Here is a 26,658-nt window from a genome sequence, read left to right as displayed (position 1 = left end):
ACAGAATTTTTAGAACTCGTCCTGAGCAAAGATGGAATGCAACCAATTCAAAAAAAAAAACAGGATATTTTAGCTATACCGATTCCGAAAACAGAGAAACAACTTAAAGGTTTCTTAGGAATGACAGGATTCTAGGTTTTGTCACAACAGAGTCAACCAGTAGCGTTTGTATCAAGAACTTTAAAAAACATAAAAAACATTACAGCGCAACTGATAAAGAATTTTTAGGCATTGTTTTCGCAGTTGATTATTTTAGACATTATTTATACGGATCACAGTTTCGAATCATAACAGTTTATCAACCAATTAAGTACTTAAATAAAAAATATAAGGGAAAAGATTTAAAAGATAGGTATGAAAGATGGACAATAATGTTACAACAATTTGGTTGTGACATTCAATATGTTAAAGGAAAAGATAATAAAGTAGCAGACTTATAAGCCGTGAATTTACAAAAACGACAGAAAATTATATAAATTATCCCAGCAGAGGACTCACTAAAAATGAAACAGAAATTATTTTATAATACAAAAAACGGTACAATAAGTATATTTTCAGATGTACCCGACACAGTATATTATAAAGTTCAATGCATCATAATAGACATCTTTAAAGACACACCAAATGTAAAATTTTTTAAATGCACAAAAAGGGCGGCGGAAATAGACTACGAAGAAATAAAAAAATTAAACAAATTTCTCGATATCATACAAAAGAACCTTTTCACAGTGGATAGTGTTTTTCCAGATAGTGGCATTTCCAGGCCCGATGAGAGGGGGGTCAGCCCGGGTCCCGCAACGGACAGGGGCCCGGCAGCGGGGTCTTATTTTTTTTTTTTTTTTTAATTTTCGGATTTTTGGAAAAGGTTTTTTTGGATTAATTAGTTTTTACTACTCTAGTCGTCCGTTAGTCGTTTACATTGAATCAATCTACCAAAGGAGATATTAAACCAAAGTTCAACAAAAATGTACCAAATACGTTCTGATAAACGGACTATAAATATCGGAACCACCCAGGTGATTTTATTAGTAACCGTCTCAAAATGTCATTTTTATCTTTATCATCCAACTAGCCTGTGATGTGTCACGCTTTAGTGTAATTTAAATGAGAGACGAAAACGAAAAAGGGCCCGTGCGGAATCCATGCCCCGGGGCCCGACATGGCTCTAGACGGCCCTGAGCATTTTACAGCTTAAGGGGGGCATCTGAGTAACAGGCCAAAAAATAGCGAATTTTCTGGAATTTTTTGTGGTCAAATCAAAACAACTAATCGAAAATTTGTAAATGAGGTTTTATTATATTATATTTAAAGTACACAATAAAATTTTTAATAAATCGAAAACAAAATGGCGGCCCTGCAGCTTTTATTCGTAGGCCCTATTTTTTTAAAAGGGGTCCATGGCCAAACACCTAACGTCCTTAATTTTTGATCTAGAACAATCAAGTTTGGTTAGTTTTTGTATCTCAACGGCTATCGACACACGTAGGATTTTTTTGATATATTAATTTTTTGCAAAATAGTGAACAAAAAACTTCACAAAATTTTTGATAAACAAGAAAGGAAAGCTAACTTCGGGCGGAGCCGAAGTTTATATACCCTTGCAGTTAAAACCGGATATATATCGCAAACATCGGATATAGTTGGCCGATCCTTATGGGAATAGGAATATATAATCCAATTTATTACAATACAAAATCTAAAAAAAGTCCCAAACTTCTATCTTCAAAAATACGAAAGTTGATATTTCTACCAAATACCATTTCCGATCGTTCAGTTATATGGCAGCTATGGGATATAGTCGGCCGATCCTAATGAAATTTGGTAGGTTGGATCAACTGACCAAGAATTAAATCTGTACTAAGTTCCAGCTTTCTATCTTCAAAAACACGAAAGTTGGGTCATTTCCGATCGTTCAGTTATATGGCAGCTATAGGATATAGTCGGCCGATCCTTATGAAATTTGGCATGACGTAATGTTTTGCCAAAAATAGCTCACATGTCAAATTTGAACTCTCTAACTCTAAAAACACCAAAGTTATACCATTTCCGATCAATCAGTTATATGGCAGCTATAGGATATAGTCGGCCGATCCGGGCCGTTCCGACTTATATACTGCGTGCAAAGGAAAGAAGGGTGTGTGCAAAGTTTCAAGACGATAGCTTTAAAACTGAGAGACTAGTTCGCGTAGAAACAGACAGACGGACAGACAGACGGACAGACGGACAGACGGACAGACGGACAGACGGACATGCTCATATCAACTCAGGAGGTGATCCTGATCAAGAATATATATACTTTATAGGGTCGGAGATGTCTCCTTCACTGCGTTGCACACTTTTGACCAAAATTATAATACCCTCTGCAAGGGTATAAAAAAAAGTAAGCAAAATAAAAAAAAATGTGTCGTGTGTCGATAGACATAGGTATTCTGAGTATACTGTCAAAACTAGATCGATAGGTTAAGAGTCGAGTTATGTGTTCGGCCAACTCAAAAAAAGCGGTTTCGAGAAAAAGGCGCTTAAAGTTTTAAGTACTGTGGGATATACCTGTGAGGCATCGCCGCAGAATGGGAAATTTCGACACTTAGACACTTTTGCCATACTCTATCTTTTGATATGTCATTTTTAAGACCGTAAAGAATTTTTTAAGCGAAAAAAAAATTCGGATTTTTAAAATTCTACTCAGATGTCCCCCCTTAAAAGACAAAATGTACTTCCCAGAACTAAAAGAACACATAAACATGATTATATCTAATTATTACCATAATTATCACCAGATTTATAAATAAAATAGAGGATACTGACATAGAAAACAAAGAATTGATCATTGAAAAAATAGAATTAATTAGAGCCAATTAGAGCAAATCAAATCAATTACTCCAACCACAATAACAAAGAGAGGACTTATTAATGGTGTAGGCACACTTTACAAATGGCTCGTTGGAATAATGAACAATGAGGATAGGGAAGACATATTAGAACACTTCAGTATTATAGACCAGAATAACCACAATCAAATTAAAAATCTAAACAAACAAATTTACCTTAATACACATTTTAACGACACTATTAATACATTAGCAGATACAGTTCGTCAAGATAGAAGTATAATACGCCTTTTTTCAGAAAAAATTAATGAACAAAGCAAGGACACAATAATGAAAATTTTATTTATTAACCAAATGGGAACTTTAAAGAATATAGAAGAAAAATTAAACTATATTCAAGAAAACATAGCATCAGCCAAAAACAATATATTCTTATATGGATATTATTAAAAGATGAAAAAAATAAATTTTTAAATAGATTTATTTAAACTCACAATAATAAGAACGGGCATTTTGAAATACAAAAATGGTGCAATTGTTATGGCAATTATGTTACCTTAAAACAGATGTCGGCACGGCCCTATCTCGGGGGCATAGGAAATTTCTCTGCCCGAGCTCTGCCTCACACACACAGTATAAATGTGTGAAACGTCATGCTCAAAGCCTACTTTCTGCTATACGTTACTAACACTAATGCGGTAAAATCATATCAATGTATTGGGGTGTCGACCTCTGCCTTAAAACTATGTCAAAGCAGATATCAAAATAATCACTCCAATACCAAATGTTAAACATATTGAAATTAATCAAGAAAATGTACTAGCTACACAAATAAATAATAAAACGTATGAATCTAAGAAAAATGTAATTTAAAAGAACTTTATTTAAGCAAAAGCTGTATCTTTTTAATAATTGCGGATTTATATCTAATAAAAAACCCAGCGTAGGATAAATAGATGAAGAAACAATAGTCGTAAGGAACGCAAATAACGAAAAACTAAAACAAAATTGCGACCAAAGAAAAATAACACTAAACAGAAAAAGCCTAATACAATTTGTAAATTGCCAAATTCAAATTTAATAAAAAACGTTTTAATTATTATTACATTAATACTTTATTTATACGTAAAATTAAGAGAACAAAATATTAAAACAAGAAAGGAAAGCTAACTTCGGGTGGAGCCGAAGTTTATATACCCTTGCAGTTAAAACCGAATATATATCGCAAACATCGGATATAGTTGGCCGATCCTTATGATTACATCAAAATAAAACCAATAAATTACAATAAAAAATCTAAAACAAGAAAGGAAAGCTAACTTCGGGCGGAGCTGAAGTTGATATACCCTTGCAGTTAAGACCGGATATATATCGCAAACATCGGATATAGTTGGCCGATCCTTATGATTACATCATAAAAAAACCAATAAATTACAATAAAAAATCTAAAAAAAAGTCCCAAGCTCCAATATTCCAAAATACGAAAGTTGATATTTCTACCAAATACCATTTCCGATCGTTCAGTTATATGGCAGCTATAGGATATAGTCGGCCGATCCTAATGAAATTTGGTAGGTTGGATCAACTGACCAAAATAGGAATATGTACTAAGTTTCAGCTTTCTATCAAAAACACGAAAGTTGGGTCATTTTCGATCGTTCAGTTATATGGCAGCTATAAGATATAGTCGGCCGATCCTAATGAAATTTGGCAAGTCATATTATTTTGCTGAAAGTAGCTCTCATGTAAAAATTGAACTCTTTTTCTCTAAAAACACCAAAGTTATACCTTTTCCGATCAATCAGTTATATGGCAGCTCAAGACGATAGCTTTAAAACTGTTCGCGTAGAAACAGACAGACAGACGGACAGACGGACATGCTCATTTCAACTCAGGAGGTGATCCTGATCAAGAATTTATATACTTTATAGGGTCGGAGATGTCTCCTTCACTGAGTTGCACACTTTTAGACAAAATTATAATACCCTCTGCAGGGGTATAATAACCACCTAACGACTTGAATGAAACTCCCCACTTAGAACCCACAACCAGACTCTGCACTCTGAAATCATATCACACCTAGCACTTAAATCTTAAGCCCAAACAAAAAGATTGTATAGTTTTAAGATCAATTTTTTTACCAACCTCTGAGTGGAATCATTTACCAATAAATAAGTTAAGTAAGTACTAATAAAAACATACTAGTGCTGTATTTCACTTGGTACATTACTCATTAATACATATCTCGCGCTAGCGAGTCCGAACGATGATCGTCGCGCCTTGGCCACCCCAAGGCAACATTGCGCAAACGCACTAGCGAGTCTGGATCGGGAATTCGCCACCAAAGACCGTCAATTGCACCTCCGCTTTACCAAGGAAACACCGCACATACGCAATAGTGAGTGGAATGGAGTGTTTTTGTAAATGTCGCACCTCCGCTACACCAAGGAGGCACCGCTCATTCACGCTAGCGAGTCCGGATCGGGAGTTAGCTGCTGATCGTCACACCTCCGCTACACCAAGAATACACCGCGCATGCCCAGTAGCGAGTCCAGATCGGGAGTTCAACGATGATCGTCGTGCCTCCGTTACCCCAAGGTAACACCGCGCAAACGCGCTAGCGAGTCCGGGAATGGAGTGTTCTTGTGGTTATTGCACCTCCGGTACACCAAGAAAACACCGATCATACGCTCTAGCAAGTCCGGATCGGGAGTTGACCGATGGTCGTCCTGCCTCTGCTTCACCAAAGAAACACCGCGTAAACGCGCTAGCGAGTCCGGATCGGGAGTTCGCCAGTAAAGACGATGAATTGCACCTCCGATGCAACAAGAAAATAACGCGCCACTGAAACCAGATGGGAAGTTTTTTTACTGCTGACCGGGGTGTCCCCGATCAGCTTATGCTGCTTGGAGCGTCCGTTACTGGGGTGTCCCCGATCAGCTTATGCTGCTTGGAGCGGCCGTTACTCCTCCTGGATTCTGCTCTTGCCGTTAATCCTTCTTTCAGAATCGAAACGCAACCTGCCAACGGGAATGTGACGTTCCCGTTGGCAAGTTGACTGCCGTGCCTCCTCGCCTTTCCCTGCCACGGACCTTTGCTGTTGCTATGCGGTGCACCGGCGGACTTCCAGGGCCCGCTACACTTTGCGTCGCCCGCCCTCCACTCGTTGTTCCTCCGCTGATGCTAGCTCTGCCGCACTTTCTAAACACAGCTGCGCTGCGCATTCTAGTGCTTTTCCGTCACCTTTACGCCATTTTTTCGACATCTCCCGCCACCTTCGCGCTGAGCTCCGGTGACCATCTTTCTTTTCGATCCCTGCCGAAACTGTTCTCCGCCGAGTGGTCCACCTCCGCGAGCCTGTTACCCAACCCAAACTTGCGTTGCCCGCCTCCTGTCGGGCCCATTCTACGGACTGCCGCTGCTCCATCGTCCTCTTTCTGGCCACCTCCAGTATTCGTTTGCGGCTCTCCTCTTTCGCCCCTTCCCATTTCCACATGGCCCTCTGCCGGACGGTGTCGGCCAACTAGGCCCTTGTTTTGGCTAGGTCTATTGCCGCCACCATTGTTTTCAGTCTGCGAAGCTCCCTCTTGATCGCATGGCGCGAACTCAGCACCACTCTCAGAAACTCAGCGGAACTCTCGGCTTAAGAATACTTATTCACCTTTGTGCAGCCTATCGGGATCCAACGCTGGCCGTTGGATCGCTTCCCGTTGCACGGCCCATACTGTCTTCGCTTTGCGATTGTCCGCTCGGCTTGCTGGCCACCTCCCAGTCGTTTTCGTTTGACGAGACCGTAGGTATTATGTTTGTGGCTGGTGACATCTCTAAAAATAAAGGCCGTACGTCTCCAACGGCTCCTCTTTTATAGCCGATTACCTCCAACACCAAATCCTTCTCCCGATACTTTTCCCGTTATTATATGATCCCACTTTTATGCGACAAGCATGTGAATAGTTTTCAGAAAACGCGGACATGAAAATACGAGATCATGGAATTGTTTCCACTTCATAACATTTGCATAAAATTTTAGGCGTTCTACACCTCTGTTTGTAAATTAAGGTATGTCTGCTTGTGGTATCCACTTTCTATTGGGTATGATCGTATGAGTATTACATATCGTATAGTATTACATACATACATACATATGAGTATCATATTCCACATGCCTCTTACCGACTCTACTTTTTCTTGTCGACGACATTACATTGTTATTCTGTCACTGACCTTCGATCTGGTCTTCAGCATCTTTCTCACGACTCCAGCTTTGAATAAATTATAAACACGGCTATCTTTGAAGATGTCGAAATATTAATCGAAGGTGTTTTGGAGGTCCTCAACATATTCAGCGTAGAATTCGGTTCTGGCCGTAGGACTCAGTTTAAAGCTCCTTCAAAGACTTTTAGCTTTGTTTGAAAGTAAGTCGGCCTTTTTATGCGGCTTGGTCCACAGACTTGCCCCTGCGTGTGGTGCCTCTAATCTACTTAAGGCACCTTATCACCTTGTTGGGTCAAAAAGTGCTCTTTTTTTAGGAATTTTTTTTGAGAAAACGGTTAAAGATACAGCGCTGAAATTTTCGTCAGAATATAAACATATATTTATTCAAAGAATACAAATTTTGAACTTGAAAAAATCCAAAAAGGGGGGGGAGGGGGCGCCCATTGGTGGCGGCATGCATTTTGCTCCCGTGCAGGATTGGCTGAGAACCCGTGATCTGAAACAAAAAAACCGAACACATTCTTAATTAGTATCGTATTATCTATCAAATGACCCTCTATCATGAAAAAAAAATCAAAATTCCAAAAGTTATGAGGTTTTGAAAAAAAAATGTCAATTTTCGCATTTTTTTCTGTACTGATTATTTTTTTAAATAAACAATTTCCAATATTTTTGGCTGGTCACGGGTCATTTGTTAGAAAAAACCCTAAGGAACATTTTTAAAAAAATTTGGTGACGATTGGTTCATTGTAGCGTCTTTAATCCTGCACGTAAGGTCCAAAAACATGGTTCTGAGAAAAACGCGTTTAAAGTTTTGGCTTCAAAAAGAAATGAACAAATATGATAAAATATGAACAATATAACTTTCGAAATTTTTCAGATTTCGATCTGAAACTTTTACAGCACATTTTTGGAACATATATCTACACGATAAGACAAAAAAAAAAAATCGATTTTTTGGACCCCACAAGGTGATAAGGTGCCTTAAAGGACAACGTCACACTTGTAAGAAGATCGTTCCGCCCTTTTTGGCAGGAGTCTTCCTTGATCCTCAATGCAATAGCAACGAAAGGAATCGCTAGTTAGTTCGAAAGGAATAGTTCCTCCTTTATGGTGTTACCGCAACATGGACTTGAACAAATTTGACGTGGGGAAAGAAATGTGTGTTTGGAGTAGGTTTTGTCGAGACTAATTTTATTGATATAAAACTGGAATATTTATAGCTAAGTTAACACATTGGTATTGTATTGGTGGTAAATTAATGGATAAATAGCTTAAATGAATAATTCAAAATTTAAGAGTTTGGATGGAAACCTCAGCAATTCTCTGCATTTTTTTTGTGTTGACCTAATATTTCGCTTATTGTTAATTACATTTTTTAATTTATTATTCAATACTATAACTTAATAACCTTAATAACTCCGATCTGATAATTCATCAAAAGGTTTTTAAAAACAAGATTTTTACATCACATGTCAATTAATAATTTTGTTGACAATTTTCTGGTTTTCCATCTTGTTATCTGACTGTCGTCCGACTTATTGCACTACAATTTAAGTGAAAAAAGAAAGCTTAGTTCGGGCGGTGCCTAAGCTGATACACTCTTGCAGTAACGATCGGATATATATCGCAAATAATGGATAAAGTTGGCCGATCCATATGAAATTTCATTTTTTTAAAATTCTAAATAATACAAAATTTAACAAAGATCTTCTGATTATTCAGTTATATGACAACTATAGGACATAGTCGGTCGATCCGTATGAAATTTGGTAGGTCAGATCAATTGGCCAAAAATTAAGTCTGTAAAAATCCAACCTTCTTTATTCTAAATCACGAGAGTTGCGGCATTTCCGGTCAATAAGTTATATGGGAACTGTAGGATATAGTCAGCCAATTGCGGCCGTTCTTATTTAAGATGTGTACTAAGTTTGAAGTTTATAGCTTGCAAGCTGAAAACAGAGAAACAAACGGATAGGCAAACATGCTTATATCGACTCAGGAGGTTATCGTGATAGAGAATATATATATATACTTCTTTATAGGGTCAAAGATGTTTTCTTTCATGTGTTGCACTCCGTTTTTTACAAATTTCCAAATTTAAAACGGTGCTTACCAACTTTGCATTGAAGTCAAAGAAATTTTTTACTCAATTCAACAAAAACCGTATCGATTTTCGTGAGCTGTGACATAATGAAGGCAACTAACTTTAATCCGAGCATAGCTTGGCTCTGATTTTTCCCCTTTTTTTTTAGTTACAATTCTTTTTTCTTGCACAATAGAGCTTCTTATATCTATTTTTGGAGTTTCCTTTGGCAACTCCGATCGCTCTTCTATTGGTACAATTTGGTAAAGTGGTTTAAGCTTCCTTCGTTTTTGATATTTTTGGCACTCTTGAAATTTATATGGAATTAAAATTGGTCTGCTCTGTTATGTATTGTTATAACATAATCTCTTCATCGCAGCACACCATCTGGGAAGCTGACTGGCTGGTGAAGATTATGTACACACCAAGTGTGCCCGATTCAGTGCATCAGTGAACAATTATTGCAATAATTGTCATGTTGTCCAGGACTAAATGATATTATTCATGAGACAGACTAAGAGCGTATTCAAAGAGTTAGTCAGCGTCCTTCAACTGCTCAATGAGTCATCAAAGAACATCAATCATCAATTCCAAAAACATGATTTTATAGTAAATTCTCATAAGGATAGGTCAACAAAGTCCGGTTTTTGCGATATATATCCTGTGTAGGGGGGCGTTGGTTCCGCAAAAGTATTCCAGAATGGGGGTTGAAAAATTAGAAGTCGGGGGCGTCTTCAGTTTCAGTATAAAGAACGCGTTCAGCTTTATTGGCTGCGTACATCGAATTGACAACTTAAAAACTAGTGCAAAAAGAGATCGCCGACAACCAGCGAGCGAGAAGAGAGGGCACAGAGGGGCGAGTGTGGACGCGCTCTTTAGCGTGGGTGCGCTCTTTAGCGCGGGTGCGCTCTTCAGCGCGGATGCGCTCTTCAGGTGAGTGGCACCACGGCCCCTCACCTAAACATTCCGCCCCCCTTGTAATCGCTCGGGTTGCAATAGCTCCCTCGAAGTTATGGCTGGTGGCAGGCTCCGGACACGACCCATCCAAACACGGTGCTCTGGGCCACTGGCAGTCCGTCCTGGATCTTCAGGAAGCCCGGTTGAATAATCCGTGGGTACATATCTGCGCCCAGGACGACGGAGATTGTCGCTGGCAGATGGAATCGCTCATCCGCCAGGGTCACGCCTCGGAAGTGGGCACGCACCGCCTCGCTCAGCTCCCGGGACTGCGTACGAACTCGCCCGTGAGGCTCGATCTTGGTATTGGTATTGGTGTATTGCAGGAACGCTGTCATCGTTCGTTGACCCCACGGTGGCGGAACACACCTGTTCGTCCCCCACGCTGGTAGTGGGCAGCCGGAAACACGCAGCGAGCGAAGCGTCGATGCAGCTCGAGGGCGTGCATGGGTCGATGAGGGCCCCCGTGTCGAAGCTCCGGGTCCCGGTGTCGATCCGCACTAGTACAGTCGGCAGCACGTTGACGCTGTTCCGTTGCAGCAGCGATGAAAGGGTGGGCGCAGCGACCGCGTCCAGCGGGGCCCTCGACGAGAGGCGGAACTTTGCCTAGGTGCGGATGACGCGGGCGGATGAGCGGTGGTTGACAATCGAGGAGTGGCGGAAGAAGGCCGAGGATGCATCGACGAGTGCCGGGACGTCGGTGGCCGTGGATGGGGTTGGGATTGCCGGAAAGTGGCGGACCCAGGCCGAGGAGCACCCGAACCGCGCCGGGAGTTGGCGGATGACGACCGGGCGCCAGACGAGACACTCTGTGTCCTGACTCCCGCGCTCCGTGACCGGTGCTCCTCTCGGCGTGCCTTGCGCCGAGCCCACGGCTTCTCCACGAGATGCAGCAGCGTGTGGTGATCCTGTCCACACGTCTTACAACCGTCACCCCGACGACAGGATCCGTCGGAGTGCTCGTGGGCCAGGCAGCTCGAGCAATACCGGTTCACAAGAACCGCTCGGAGCCGCTTCTCGGCGCTAAGGCGTAGGAAGCGCTGACACTTCCTTAAGGCGTGGATTCCATTGCAAACTCGGCAACGGTAGGATTGAATACCGCGAGAACATCTGCTCTCCAGCGATGCGTGGGTGTTGCGTGGACGTGGCGACATCGTGTTGGCTATGGCTGACGGAAATATGATAAAGGAACAAATAACATGATCAGAATCGGTGTAAATGAAAGTTCGGAACTACGGGCAGAGCTACGGGACAGCACAATGGACAGGAACACTGGAGCGGAAGAAATGTCGATTACTGTGGGTAGGCGGACGTGTCCAACGGAAGAAGCACGACCTTAACCACGGGCCGCTTTACGAGCCCTCGCGCGGTGCGGATGTCGATCACGCGGACATGGCCATCAGAGCCGGGATACACCGCGTCAACCATGCCTAAACGCCACTCATTGGACGGAATGTTGTCTTCCTTGATGACGGCCATATACCCAACGCGGAGGTCCCTCGTAGGGGCTCGCCACTTGTTTCTCTTATGGAGCTCCTTGAGGTACTCCTCCTTCCATCGGAGCTGAAATTCCTGCTGAAGCGCCTTGAGGTGTTCCCAACGATTGATGATGGAATTGGTGTCCCCCTTTATCTCGGGCTCGACCGTGGCGAGAAGGGGTCCTGCCACAAGAAAGTGCCCGGGTGTAAGAGCTAGCAGGTCAGCAGGGTCTTCGGACATTGGCGCGAGTGGCCGCGAATTCAGGCACGCCTCGATCTTCGCCAGGAGAGTAGCCAGCTCCTCAAAGGTGTATTTTCGCGTGGCGGCGGACTTGTAGAACAAGGTCTTGAAGCTCTTGACCCCTGCTTCCCAAAGGACCCCCATGTGGGGAGCTCCCGGAGGAATGAAATGCCAGAGAAGCTGCTGGTGACTATAGGCACCGGTCACAGCCCCCTTTAGGCTCTGGAGAAAATCGCGGGATAGTAGAGCAGCTGCTCCCACAAAGGTCTTCCCGTTGTCGAACTGCACTTGACGGGGGCATCCTCTCCGGGACACGAACCGTGCGAAAGCCGCCAGAAATTTCTCGGTCGTAAGGTCCGACGTAGGCTCTAAATGGATGGCCTTAGTGGAGAAACACACAAACACCAACACATAACCCTTTGTGATGAGACAGGCCCTCCCCGTATAGTTTTTTATCTCGAAGGGACCGGCATAATCCACACCGGTGTGCGTGAACGGGCGCGAGAAGGACGTCCGTTCCTTGTGTAGCTCTCCCATGAGCTGCGTCTGCAACTTCTTCTTGTGGATGACACATACCTTACAAGAATGGACAACGGACTTGACCAAATTCCTCACCCTTGGAATCCAGAACTTGGCCCGGATCAGACGGATCATCAGCTGACTGCCACCGTGCAGCGTGATGCGATGTGTAAATTGAACCAGGAGTCGAGACAGCTGACAGTCGTACGGAAGGATAATAGGGTGCCGTTCGTCATATTGGAGAAGCTCAGAGGACGTGACCCGGCCGCAGGCTCTCATAAGGCCTTGCGAATCCACGAAGGGGTTCAGATTGTGAATCGGACTGTGAATAAGCAGCCCATCTCAAAGACGAAGTGTCTGCGCTGAGTGACGGAAACTAGAAGACGTTCAGCCGACGTAACCTCATTAGCGGTCAGGTGTTCTTCAAACGAGGGTCGAATCTTCCGCGCGCGCTGGATGATTAACAGCGATTAACATAGGCAAGGACTCGTAATGCCTTGTCGAGTGTGGAAAAACGCTCAAGGAGATCTTCGGGGGGTACTTTCGCGACATGGACCTTGACTGCTCGCTTCTCGAGTTCAGTCACGGGGGCATCATAGCCTTGAGTGGGCCAGTCGCTGCGAGGCCGCTGCAGCCAGTCAGGACCGTGCCACCACAACTGGTTATCTGCAAGATCTTGGAGAGCTACGCCCCGGCTAGCGAGATCCGCAGGGTTATGCTCGGAGCGGACATGTGCCCATTTCTGCACGTCGGTGAACTGGGTGATCTTGGTCACCCGGTTGGCCACGAACGTTGTCCACTGGCACGCTGGCTTATGCAGCCACGCGAGGACAATAGTCGAGTCGGTCCAACAGTATAGGGCAGACGCGGCCCCTGGCATTTGTGGCAGAACGGCGGTGGCCATCTCGGACAACAATAAGGCACCGCACAGTTCTAGTCGAGGGAGCGACACCGTCTTAACTGGGGCCACTCGAGTCTTTGCAGTCAGCAGGGTCACTATTACCTTGGACCCGATTTCGACACGAACGTAAATGGCTGCGCCGTACGCCTTCTGTGAAGCGTCGCAGAACCCGTGGTGTTCGACCTTTAGGTATGGTCGGAACGCGACCCATCGAGGAACACGAATCTGATCGAGCACCGAGTAATTCTTTAGGAAGTCAACCCATCGCTGACAGAAATCTTGAGGGAGGGCGTCATCCTACCCTAGATCCAGAAGCCAAATGTCTTGCATGAACATTTTTGCCCGAACAATGAAAGGAGCGAGCCAACCTGCTGGATCGAACAATTTGGCAATTTGGGAGAGGACTTGGCGCTTCGTGAAAACCGAGCCGGAAGTCAATTCTGGCGAGACAAAAAAGAATTCATCAGTCGCCGCTTTCCACCGCACGCCGAGTGTCTTGGCCGTGCTCTCTGCATCGATGTCGAGAAAGTCAGCACGGAGACGGTGATCGATCGGAATGTCGGACAGGATTGCCTTGTTATTCGACGTCCATTTCCTAAGTGGGAACCCTGCTGACTCTAGGGCCCCTTTCAGCTCCCGAATCGAAGCTTGGGCTTCAGTTTTGGAGTCTGCCCCCGCGAGAACGTCATCAACGTACATAAACTGCCGGATAATTTGGCTTGCCTGCGGATACTTCGACTCTTCGTCGTCAGCGAGCTGTCGCAGTACACGGATCGCCAGGAACGGGGCACAATTGACACCGAAGGTGACCGTTTTCAACTCGTAGTCGCGAATATCCCCATCGGGATTGCGAAACAAAATACGTTGGAGCGGAGTATGCTTGGGGTCTACCCAAATTTGCCGATACATCTTCTCGATGTCGGCGTTGAAGACAAACCTAAAGTATCGCCACTTTAGGATTTGAATCGTCAGGTCGGATTGTAAGACCGGGCCCGCGTAAAGAATGTCGTTCAGACTGGTCCCGTTTGCGGACGGGCTCGAATCATTGAAGACCACTCGCACCTTGGTGGTCGTGCTTTCGGGCTTGAAGACGGCATGATGTGGAAGATAGTAGGTAGCGGAGTTGCTAGCGGGAGAGACCTCGGTCATGTGGCCTAAGTCGATGTACTCCTGAATTACCGGGTCATAGCGGGCCTTAAGGGGCGGGTCTCTTTTCAGGCGCTGCTCATTACGCAGAAACTGAGCAAGGGCAAAAGACCGTGAAGCCGCTAGCTCGGAACCCTTCTGCCCGGGGTCGCGTAAGGGGAGCGTCACAATGTACTTGCCACACTCGTCTCTTTTCGTCGTCTGGACAAAATTGTGCTCGTAAACTGAATCCGATTCCGAACTTATCGGTGTGGGCACATCTTCCACCTCCCAGAAGTTGGTGAGGAGCTGATCCAGTGAGTCACCGAGGCTGGGGGCCACTCGTGTGGAAAAAACGGACACGCTGCGGGGATTGGCTGGAGATAATGGTCCTGTCAGCACCCATCCAAAAATGGTCTCCTGACCGAGAAGCGACCCGCATATGTTAGCCTTGGCATTACCGAGGAGAATGGACGGAAGAATGTCAGCTCCTATTAGTACATCGACTTGGGAGCTCTCAAAGAAGTTGGGGTCCGCCAGGGGAATGTCGGGCAGCCCCTTGAGACGATCTGAGACGAGAATCGGGTATGATGGCAGATTTCCTGCCAACTGCGGCAGAACGTAGCCTAATTGTAGCCCAGGTCTAGACGGCGACCGAATGGAGAAATGGCACAATTTTGTAGACTGCGCGGAAATGGTCTGATTAAGGCCGGAAACTTGGGCTTGAATCGTCTTGAAGGGTGGTTTGACGAGGTTGAACAGTCGTTCCGTGATGAAGGTCGCTTCGGACCCTGAGTCGATCAGAGCTCGTGCCTGGAAGCTGCACCCCAAATGGCACACGTTGATAAGGGCCGTGCCTAGTAGGACGGCTCCTGACCCGGAAGCGAAACACACCTGCACATCCGATTGGTCCTCTGGGCCGTTTGTGCTTCTGGCAGTCTGTGCGGGTCGAGCCCTTGCTGTCGTAGGCGGACTTGGAGCGGTGGCGAACGGATTGCCGCGGTGCAGAAGGGTATGGTGTCGGCTGTGACATGTGAAGCAGGTATGGGCGCTCGTGCAGTCTCGTTGCTGGTGCCCTCGGGCAAAACAGTTCAAACATAGCTGCTTTCTTTTAATATAGTCCGAGCGCCCATTTACGTCCATTTCCAAGAACCGCGGACATAAGCGAATGGGGTGGTTCTCCCTCGAACAGAGATCGCAACCCTTGGGGCCCGGAACCACTCGAGTCTCGTATGAATGGAGCCTTCGAGCAGGGGCAGTAGGAGTTCCCGACCTTGGCGGAAGTTGCCCGGAACTACTAGGCCTGACGTCGTCGATTGCTTCCAGAGTGCGATGGCGCTCTGTCAGGAAGTTGTCTAATTCCTTCCATGTTGGAATTTTGGCCTTGTTATGAACGGATTGCTCCCACATGGAAAGTGTGACTTTGGGGAGCTTTGACGAAATCATAAACACCAGAAGGCAGTCCCAAGCCTCAACATTAATGACGGACATTGCGAGGGCTGTCAGACAACTCTGAATGGTGGCTTGGAGCTCTTTCAGCGCGACCCCGGACTCTTGAGAAATAGCCTGGAGGTTGAAAAGGATTTTCAACTGGCTATTGACCAGTAGCCGCCGGTTCTCAAAGCGGTCTGTGAGGCTTTGCCAAGCGACGACAAACCCCTCATGGGTAAGCGGAGCCTTGGAGGCGGAGGCGTGGGCGTCTCCACTTGTTTTGGACAGTAAGTGGAACAACCTCTCTAACGGGGTGAGCCGCGAGTTTTGGATGTAAATGGCCGTAAACAAGTCTCTGAAGGTGGGCCACCGAAGATAATCACCCGCAAAGACCTCGGTATCCACCGGAGGTAACCGGCAGCCTGTAGGCGCGGGCGTGTGGACATTGACGGAAGCCTGAGTGGATTGGGAAGCAATTTTCTCCCGAAGCTGGGCAATACATCTCGAATAGACGGAGTAGCAGTAGTTGTACTTCGATTCCAGCGCGGTCGAGGTGGCCACATTGTCGTCTGACACGGCTAGTAAGTCGGAGCAGCTCTCATAGCTTTTCTCCACCTTCTCCCACAGTGCCCGAATTTGGTCCCGATGGACCTCGCAAATGTATTGGGAGCCTCCTTCCGTTTCTCTGGCGCCCGGAGTATTTATGTTAGCCTCAAATTGGCTAATTCGATCCGTTGCGGCGATGAACCTTTTCAGCGCCACGTTGACCGCATTTTGAGCCATTTTTGCAGCGGAACGAGTCTGCCTCTGTGAAGGACCGGGGATTGTATTGACGGATTCGTCACTCTTTGCCCTTGGAATGGCACTGTACGCCTTAGGCTTTAAAAGAGGCGTCCGCGGAGAAGCGGATTGAAATCTGTCCAGACGGATGGTTGGGATCGGACGTGGCTTTTGGTCGTCTCCCGTGGGCATTCTCAGACACCAATTCGCTGGTCAGAACTTGTCGACTGACGCGCGCAATGGGTGCCTCGTACGAAGCGGTAGCCGGTCACTAATGTGATGAGACCGGTGAGATCGCGGACGAATTGCGATTGCAAGGCCAAGTGGGAATTAGAAGCGCCGATGTCGAGAGGAACGTCGGATGCGGCACAATTCGGATGTGGGAGAAACTTCAGGAAGCCAAAAACAAACCCAGAAGGGCCAAGGTTCGTTGAGATTCTAGGCGGATGTTGCCAGATGCGAAGTAGAAGCCGCGTTAGGAAAATGACGGAACGGAAAATGGACAAGGCCCGGAAAACTCGTGATCGTTCGGAAAAATAATTGATGACTGTCTATATAGATATGTCTGTATATTTCGACCAGTATGGCTCGTACGTAAATATTCAATTCCTGACTATTTTCGAAATTGCGGAGCCGGAAAGGTGGACTTGACCTTGGCTTGGATTGAACACAGAGAAAAAAAAATTAATAATTAATTTTTGCCTAATTGGCGGATTTAATTATTATGGAAACAGACGGGTGGAGTTGAAATATATTACGACAATTTACAATATTACAATATTACGACAGCGGCGGACTGTTCGGTGAACTTGGAGATTCCCGGAACCACTTCACACCGGCTGGCCAATATCAATTATGCCCTTTTATTTTTATATATATATTTTTTTTTTTCACCACACACTTTCACTGTTTACTTGCCGATTTTTTTTTGCGGATTAATTGCAGTAAACACAATGTATGTGTGTATGCATGTACATATGCCTCGACCGTTGGCGAGCGAACGTATAACGGAAAAGCCAAAAACGGCGAGGAATATGGCGAGGCACTCACAACGGAGATGGATGGAAAATTTGGTAATTTTTTTGTCTTAGAAAAGTCTCAAGCTGCCGTGGTGTCGGAAAACTCGGACTTGGAGTTGACACGGAGGGAAAAACAATCTTGCAGCAGTGTGAACGAAATTTTATGTTCGGACCACTGCTGAAGACCGGCAGAGAGACGGAGACGGAAAAAATTTCGTACTTATCTTTTGGGCGGAACAATGCCTGAACTGCTGGTGGATCCAAAATATCCTGAATATCCTGGTATCCAGCTCGAAGGACCAAAATGTGTAGGGGGGCGTTGGTTCCGCAAAAGTATTCCAGAATGGGGGTTGAAAAATTAGAAGTCGGGGGCGTCTTCAGTTTCAGTATAAAGAACGCGTTCAGCTTTATTGGCTGCGTACATCGAATTGACAACTTTAAAACTAGTGCAAAAAGAGATCGCCGACAACCAGCGAGCGAGAAGAGAGGGCACAGAGGGGCGAGTGTGGCGGGTGCGCTCTTCAGTGCGGATGCGCTCTTCAGGTGAGTGGCACCACGGCCCCTCACCTAAACATATCCGATATTATCATCGGATACTATCAGTGTTTTTAAACTTCGTTAGGTTACGTTAGGTTTCTTTCTTGTTTTTAATTGGTTTTACTTATATGCATAGTTTAAATACAAGTATCTTATAACAATAATTTTGTTTCAATCTTCTCATATTTATTGTCCATATAAAATATTAACTGATATTAATTTATTTATATTTATTCTGACAGAAATTTTTCTTATAAGCTATGCTGTTTTGGAAAGAGTCTATCTGAAGAGACAATATCAAATAATTTGGAAGCTAATATATCAAAGGATTTTCATGCAAGTAAAATATATGAATCCTTTCAAATATTACCAGCACGGTTAATCAGTAGACGTCTCAGTAACGGCTTTTTCCATCATGAAAAACGGTTACCAATGGTATCTGTGGATATGCTAGGACGAAATATCTCAATAATTTTGGAAAACCTTCTTCAGCACTATGAAAAAACACAATTACCCACACATGGAAGCCATTTTCCGACGGTGGTTCGGACCAATATTCTCATACGTAGTATGGGCCCAGTTTCTGAGTTGAACATGGACTACGGAATGGATTGTTATTTTAGACAATATTGGCATGACAACCGCCTCAGTTTTAATGGTCCTATCAAGAGCTTATCACTAAGTATTAAAATTCTGGACAAGATTTGGCGCCCTGATACTTATTTATATAATGGAAAACATTCACATATACATACAATTACTGTTCCGAACAAGTTGTTAAGACTTTATCAAAATGGTGGAATACTTTATTCAATGCGGTATGGTTAACTAAATTATAGCTTAGAATAAGGATATCTTTGTGGGCCTTAGCATGCGCGAGTAGACTACTATAAATGAGGAAGAATTAAAAATCCGAAAAATTAAAAATCTGACGTTGAAGTCGTCAAAAAAATCTAAAATTCTCTGTTGATTCCGATTCGATTAACACCTCAATTATTCCGATCCGATATTTCGTTAAAAGGACTTCAGAAACAAGGTTTTATACTAAATCTTAATTGAAACTTTGTTCTAGTTTTTCAATATCGTTATCTGCATGTCGTCTGATTTATAGCTTTAGATATATTAGTGTATATTATACCCGGTACTCATCTCTTTCACCCATACTTTTGCGTTTGGGAAAAACAACAAACTTACGGCCGTATTACCGATTTAGTAGGGAGGCAGACTAAAAAGTCTATAACTTCTCTATCCTATATAGAGGATATAACAGTGTATAAATTATCCGATTCGGCTCCTTTTTATACCCTTGCAGAGGGAATTATAATTTTGTCCAAAAGTGTGCAACGCAGTAAAGAAGACATTTCCAACCCTATAAAGTATAAATATTATTGATCAGTATATATATTATTGATTTAAAGCTATCGACTTGAAACTTTGCACACGCCCTTTCCGTTGCACGCAGTATATAAGTCGGAACGGTTGGGATCGGCCGACTATATCTTATAGCTGCCATATAACTGAACGATCGGAAATGGATTTTGGTAGAAATTTCAACTTTGGTGTTTTTTAAGTTAGAAGATTGAGACTTTTTTTTAGATTTTGTGTTATAATAAATTGGGTTTTATTATCATATGTTCTATATTCTAACTATATCCGATGTTTGCAATATATATCCAGTTTTAACTGCAAGGGTATATCAACTTCGGCTCCGCCCGAAGTTAGCTTTCCTTTCTTGTTGACTTATAGGTATAGATTACCCATTGGAAAAGTTTGGCATCAACAAATTTTCCAAAAACATTAACGAACTGGCGCTTACCCCAGACTTCTGTTTTGGGGCGTGGCAAAATTTTAAATAAATTTAAACTGCGTGGGCATTTATATCTTATAGTTTATGAGATCCACGCGTTCATACGGATATGACTATATCGACTCGGCTTTTGTATACTGTACTGCTATAATATACTGTATATTTTTTGATGAATCGTTTATCATTAATCAGAGCCCGGCCGTTGCGATTTATATACTGCGTGCAAAGAAGGATGTGTGCTAAGTTTAAGTAGCTATAAAACTGAAAACGGATAGAAAAACGGAAAGATATTTAGAGGCGAATTTAACTTTAATCCAAGCGTAGCTCATCTTTGCTATTTCCCCTTTTTTATGCAATTGAGGTTCTTATATCTATTTCTGCACTTTCTTTTGCCTACTCCAATCGCTCTTCTATTGGTACAATTTGGTACAGTTGTTCAAGGTACCTTTGTTTTTGATATTTTTGTTACTCTTGAGACTTATATGGAATTTAAATTGGTCTGCTCAATTATTTCTTGAGTTAGAAAATCTTTTTATATCAGCCTACCATCCACGTTGCAAGCTCCCAAATCTCAATTTTGATAATTCTTTCTTTGCATCCTATATTATAGAGGTCTGCATGAATAGCTAAAAAACGACATTCGAATGCACAATCTGAAAAATGAATTGAGTGAGATAGAATGCTGAGACGAAAGTGCGACTGTATAGGTCTCCCTCGCACAACATTCGGGGGATGAAAACCGAATCGAATGAGTTACAGTTACAGTTCGCATTCGCATGGTTTCGAATGCATTCTAGGATGTACGATACAACTATGCATATTTGCTTGTTTTTTTAGATGCTGATAATAAAATAATTCAAAAGTGAAAGCAAGTCATTGTATTTTTTTCAGAAATATTTATTATTACGTTGTACATTTTATTTTACATATTTATACCCTTGCAGAAGGTATTATAATTTTGTCCAAAAGTGCGCAACGCAGTGAAGGAGACATCTCCGACCCTATAAAGTACATATTTTCTTTATCAGGATCACCTCCTGAGTTGATATGAGCATGTCCGTCAGTATGTTTCTACGCAAACTATTCTCTCAGTTTAAAAGCTATCGACTTGAATCTTTGCACACACACTTCAAGCAAAGAAACTTTGCACACACACTGCATGCAAAGGCAGTATATAAGTCGGAACGACCGGGATCGGCCCTTCACATCATTTGCTTCATCATAGTCTTCCCTATGATTAGCGGCAGATCGTGAATTCCGCTTGACAAATCTGTACCAAGCTGTGAAATCTGCTTAACAAATTCCTTCCAACTGCTCATGCCTTTGCAGATATCGGTCAAGAATATTACTCACAAAAATATCCACCGAGTTGTTTGGTAGTCGCTCTAATTCGTCATTTGAGCGAGCCAATCTAACTCGCTTGTCTGGATGGCAAGTGTTGATAAAAATAGTACCTTCACTTGCCTCCGACATATGCAGACCCAAAATATCATATGCTGCTTCTAAATTATTATTTAAAGCTGCGTCTTCATTAGAAATGGTCATTAAAGCTTCCTTAATTTTTTTGAACAAAGTTTTATGTTCTTCAACATTCACTTCGTTTTCTACTATTGGATGCAAAAGTTGCGTTTCGGGCATAGGAGGATATGTCATATTAAATCGGCAGAACTCCAGTACGCGTAACTCTCTCAGGCACGAAGCTCTATGCTTCTGGCGTTAATACTGAATTACTTCTTGTAGCTCAGGATCGTCTCCATTTGTAGTAATAAACCTATCGATAAAGTTTATTACTTGCTCGGTATTTCGAGGTCTTCGAGCTTAGGAATACCAGCAGAGAGTGCGAAGATCCTCTGTGCTGGAATTCGATTCTCCAATAAAAATGGGAAAGATTGAATTCCCCAAAAATATCGATTTTGAACAATTTCATAATTTGTCGCAACCTGTAATCGAAATATCGAGAGCACGTCACTGGATCGGATTAACCGAGCCTTTTCGGAGCCTGAAAGAGCTGCCGCTTCTTCTTCGCTTGTAGCCCTATCCAATAGAAGGGAAAAGATAACTAAAAGTTCATTCCACTTAGTTTCAGCAGCGGAAAGGGTAATGAAAAAGGTTGGCAACCCATATTGTCGAGTCATAGCAATAACTTTTTTTCAGCCTCCCAATGAGCTGGTGCAGACCGTAAGCCTTTAAGGATGTGGTAGCCATCATCAAATTACTTATCCCGCAGATTACCAGCGGTAACTGCACTTGACTTTTTGCGTAAAGCAATTGAAAAAGAATTTTGAATGCGCTGCATTTCGAATATTTATACATGTATACAACTTTAGGAACTACAGCGCAACGACGGTCGTAAAATCGGATTTGAGATCTGGACCTTTTCGCATTGGTTGTATTTCTTTTAAATATTTCTCCGCAAGAAATAATTGGAAAGGAAAGGAAAGCTTATTGGCCGATGGCCTTCACCCGGTGCCAATGCAATGCGTTGAAAAGCAGTATCATTATTTTCCAATAATGTTTCATGGCCTCCGGGATTTAAATTTTCTTCGAGAGCTGCAGCATTTTGGAAGTGGTGTTGCTGGCAAAAAAGTTGCTCTACTGCTTCGCGATCGGATTCGTTAGCAATAAAAGGAATTTCATTAATTCCTTTAAGTTCTGCTAGCCATGATTTGTTCAGTGAAATGTTGTACTGTCTGTAGAGCTCGGTATTCACTAAGTACCGTACAGCTTCAAGGACGCGAGCGGGTCGAATAGTTTCAGTCATGAAATTGTGAGCGTACTCTAGTTTCCTGTTAAGATGGACTTGGATGACATGAGTAGAGTTGAAAGAGCGCTGAAGCGCAGTCACAATATCGGGAAATGATATTGGAACATTCACCAATGACCCTCTGATTCCGCATTGCCTTTCATACCCGAGGGAAATAATCCTCATAAAAGGAATTCTTTTAAGGCGTTCTTCAAGGCAGGTGAGTCCATTCAAGCACTCAGGAATTTCTGGGAAGTCGAACCCATTAGAAAGGCAGAGTGACGGGAGTTTGCCAAGAGAGATGACACGACAACAATTGTGGCAAACTTTACATTTAACGGACGGACTGGGAAATTTCGTTGGAAATAAAAAGCGTTGCTAACGTCCCGAATGCGTTTAGGAATTTGAAGTTCCGGAACAGTCCTCCGAGTAGAGTGCTTAACATTGTTTCGCAAGTGCTCTCGTCGTCGCTCCTTGGGGTCCTCTCGATGCCTCGCGTGTGCATCCATGTCCCGAATCCGTTCAGGAACTCTAAGTTCCGGAACAGTCCTCCTAGTAGAGTGCTCAGCAGTGTATCGCAACTGCTCTCGTCGTCGCTCCTCAGAGTTCTCCCGTCCGTCTCCCGAGTTGCATGTGCTTGTGCGTCCCGAATCCGTTCAAGGTTGCGAACCCTCTCATTTCTTCTTCGCTGCGCACGTGCAGTGGGATCTTGAGCACGACTTTCCTATCGGAAGTTTGGATTATTGTCGCAGACATTGTCGATATGTTGAGAATTCCGAGTTCGTATTTGGGATGCATTCCGTTCATAGCGGGCCCTGCTGCGGCTTAAAGCAGCTTGGCGGCGTTGCTCCTGGGAAAAACGTGACACGCAAGGCATTCTTTTATAGTGCTGTACAAAAAAATTAAAATAATGAAATTAATATAGAAATCACATGGAATTTCGTCCTCAGGACTTTACGCTAATTCGAAATTTAAGGAGTTTTTAGATAAATAAACTTACAAAGGTTTGTTTTTCAAATCAATCTTTAGCGCGCTATTAACGTACTTTTAATTTATAATACAAATTTAATTTAATAATTTTAAATTTTAAATCACGAGTAAAAAAAATACTTTTGCACAATTTGATTTCTCGATTTAAATTTTTCACTGGTAAAAAAATACTTCCGAACAATTTAAATTTTGCACTGGTAAAAAAATACTTCCGCACTGTTAAAATTTAGCACTTGTAAAAATACTTTCACAAACTGACAGAGTGACGTCGTCACTCGATAAATTTTGTTCATTGACTGATCTAAGTGTTTTAGGATTTCTGAATATATAGCCAATATAGGTAATATCCCAAGCAAAAAAGTATTATCCTTTGACCCTTTTATTGTTCCCTATTTTAATCCCTTTTAAAAAAGGCAAAAAAAATCAATATTTATTTTATGTACCTGACCTACCTGTTTTGCAATTTAGGTGAAGTAATTAATTTTTGTTTTAATATTTGGTGGTAATTTTTGGGTTCTATTATATGGTTTCTAATAATAACAGCTTAAAACCATAAGTAAAAAAACATTTTAATTTACCTTTCGGTCATCTCCCTTATTATAAAAGAAGTATAAAAAGAAGCGTTTTGCTCAACAGAAGAAAATAAATGAATGCATAGAGTGTGTTAAAAACTCTTTTTACTTCCCACCCCAATTCACTCGGTTTTAAGGAAAGAGAATGCCCATGAGTTAGAATGCTCTCTTACTCTCTCACTCCCTCTCACTCAATTCGTTGTGTCTCTTGCACTCATTCATTCTATTCCATTCGGATGTATTCAAGGGCTGAGGCAATAAGAATTTATTCCTACAGACCTCTACTATATTATTGCCTTTACAGAAACTTGGTTAAAGATATTTAGCTCCGAAATTTCTCCGAGTACATTCACCACTTTAGGGGTTCACCACACGACCGCAGCGAAAGGGGCTTGAGTCTCCATTTCAGTAGTTTTCAATTTCGCATCATTTTGTCCCGTAAATTTTATTACCTGTCCTAGGCCTTACAAAAATTTGATTATACTTTAAATTCATATTTTGACTCCTGCGTGTCATGGAAATATCCGTCCGTTTTAAGAACTCCGCCTTGAACTACAAGGCATTTATCTAAGTTAAAGAACGTTAAGATTAGACTCTTACATGAACATAGAAAAAGGAATGTACAATTAGTTACTTAGTTGCTTGGTCTTTCTTTACCACGAATAACGCGAAATGTTATATAAATTGTATTATATACTATACATATATCCGAGCCAGTTTTATAACTTTGTAAACACTGAACGTAAACATTTAAGTTAACACGCGAAGAAAGAATTTGTGAAAAGTGCCGTATTACGCACCGGCTCTGGCGGACCACACGCCCAATGACAAAAGTGTTGACTACGCATTCCGGGTGCAACTGCCTGCAACCCGGCTCGAGCCGGAGCCCGGAGTAGAATTTAGAGTAAGATATCGTATGTGTTTTTTTTTTTTTTTTTTTTTTTTTTGTACCGGTCTTTCAGAATTTGGAAATGGCTTGTGCATCAATAAGAGCATCAGCTAGCATTCCTGTATTCATCATAAAGCTTAGAGGCCCAGACGACCGAGGGGCGCTCAAGAAACGATTTGTTAGAGTATTAAGTTATTTGTTAATTATTAAGCTAAGAGGAGTTAGTAAGGAAATTTAAAATTCTATATTTTAAGTTAGAGGGACAGGAAAGAGATGTAATAGAGTAGAGACCATTGTAGTTCGAACATAATACCCTAAAAGGGTCATGCAGTGCATATGTCGAACTACAACGGCTAAGGAACAGAGGACTAAAGTTTCGAGTCCTTCTATTAGGAATGTTAAAATTTAAGCGTGTTAGTAAATGCTGGCTATCTACATCCCCGTTAATAAGGTTATGCAGAAAAACTACACCGAGCATTGTCCTACGATTTGTTAAGCTAGGTAAGTTTATGAGTAAGAGTCTACTACTATAAGATGGAAGTTGAAGATTTGCATCCCAGTTTAGACCTCTAAGTGAAAAAGTTAGGAAATTCTTTTGTACGGATTCTATGCGGTCCTGATGTACTCCATATTGGGGACTCCAGACACATGAACCGTACTCCAGTATAGGGCGGACCAAAGAAATGAATAGTGTTTTGGTTATATAGGGGTCATTAAATTCTTTTGACCACCTTTTGATAAAACCAAGGACTCCTTTAGCCTTATTAACCATTAAGGAAATATGGTCGGCAAATTTAAGTTTGATGTCTAATAGGATGCCGAGATCATTAACCTGGGTTAATTTTTCTAAGGCAATCCCATTAATAGAATAAGTAGCTTGCAGAGGGCAAGAACGATAAAAAGACATATGCTTGCATTTAGATCCATTAAGTATTAGATCATTAGCTAAACACCATTTTTGAAAGTTATCAAGGTCAGACTGAAGACTGCATTGGGCAGAGATGGATTTGTACTGAAGACAAAGCTTTACATCATCTGCATACATAAGAACTAGAGAGTTCGTTAAAGCAGGGGGCAAGTCGTTTATAAAAAGCGTAAATAATAACGGGCCAAGATGACTTCCTTGAGGGACGCCGGATGTAGCACGGACCAGACGGGACTGAATGTTTTTAAATAAAACTCTTTGTGTCCTTCCATCAAGGTAGCTGGAAATCCACGTTAAGAGGTCTTTAGGAAAACCCAGCATATTCAGTTTACTCAACAAGAGTGAGTGATTAACTGAATCAAATGCTTTGCTGAAGTCTGTGCAAATTACATCGGTTTGATATCCCTTACAAAAGCCATCTATGACAAAGGATGTCAACTCCAATAAGTTTGTGGTGGAGGAGCGACGCTTAATAAAGCCATGCTGACAAGGAGTGATAATCGAAGAGCAAAGGTAATTAATTGCAAATGAGGGGTAATTAATTTTTCAAATAAATTTGGAATTGCCGACAACTTAGAGATGCCTCTGTAGTTGGCAGCCTCGGACTTTTTCCCC

The 26,658-nt window shown here is 42.7% G+C and overlaps 2 protein-coding genes across 2 annotated transcripts in view; one reads left to right on the top strand and one right to left on the bottom strand.

Moving 5' to 3' along the window:
- Positions 1–11,379: 11,379 nt before the first annotated feature.
- On the bottom strand, positions 11,380–11,949 carry LOC138926518 (uncharacterized). The gene has a single exon (XM_070280946.1). It carries the CDS (start codon positions 11,947–11,949, stop codon positions 11,380–11,382), a length of 570 nt encoding a protein of 189 aa, XP_070137047.1.
- A 6,600-nt stretch (positions 11,950–18,549) lies between these two features.
- Positions 18,550–26,658, top strand: part of LOC108126008 (gamma-aminobutyric acid receptor alpha-like) — a 343,106-nt gene continuing 334,997 nt past the window's right edge. Inside the window, exon 1 of the mRNA XM_043211181.2 lies at positions 18,550–18,935. Within this exon, the coding sequence (XP_043067116.2) occupies positions 18,550–18,935 (386 nt within the window). The remainder of the gene's footprint in view (positions 18,936–26,658) is intronic.

This window comes from Drosophila bipectinata, chromosome XL (genome assembly GCF_030179905.1).
Source record: "Drosophila bipectinata strain 14024-0381.07 chromosome XL, DbipHiC1v2, whole genome shotgun sequence".
Taxonomy (NCBI): Eukaryota; Metazoa; Arthropoda; class Insecta; order Diptera; family Drosophilidae; genus Drosophila; species Drosophila bipectinata.
This window is presented reverse-complemented; position numbering and strand designations above follow the sequence as displayed.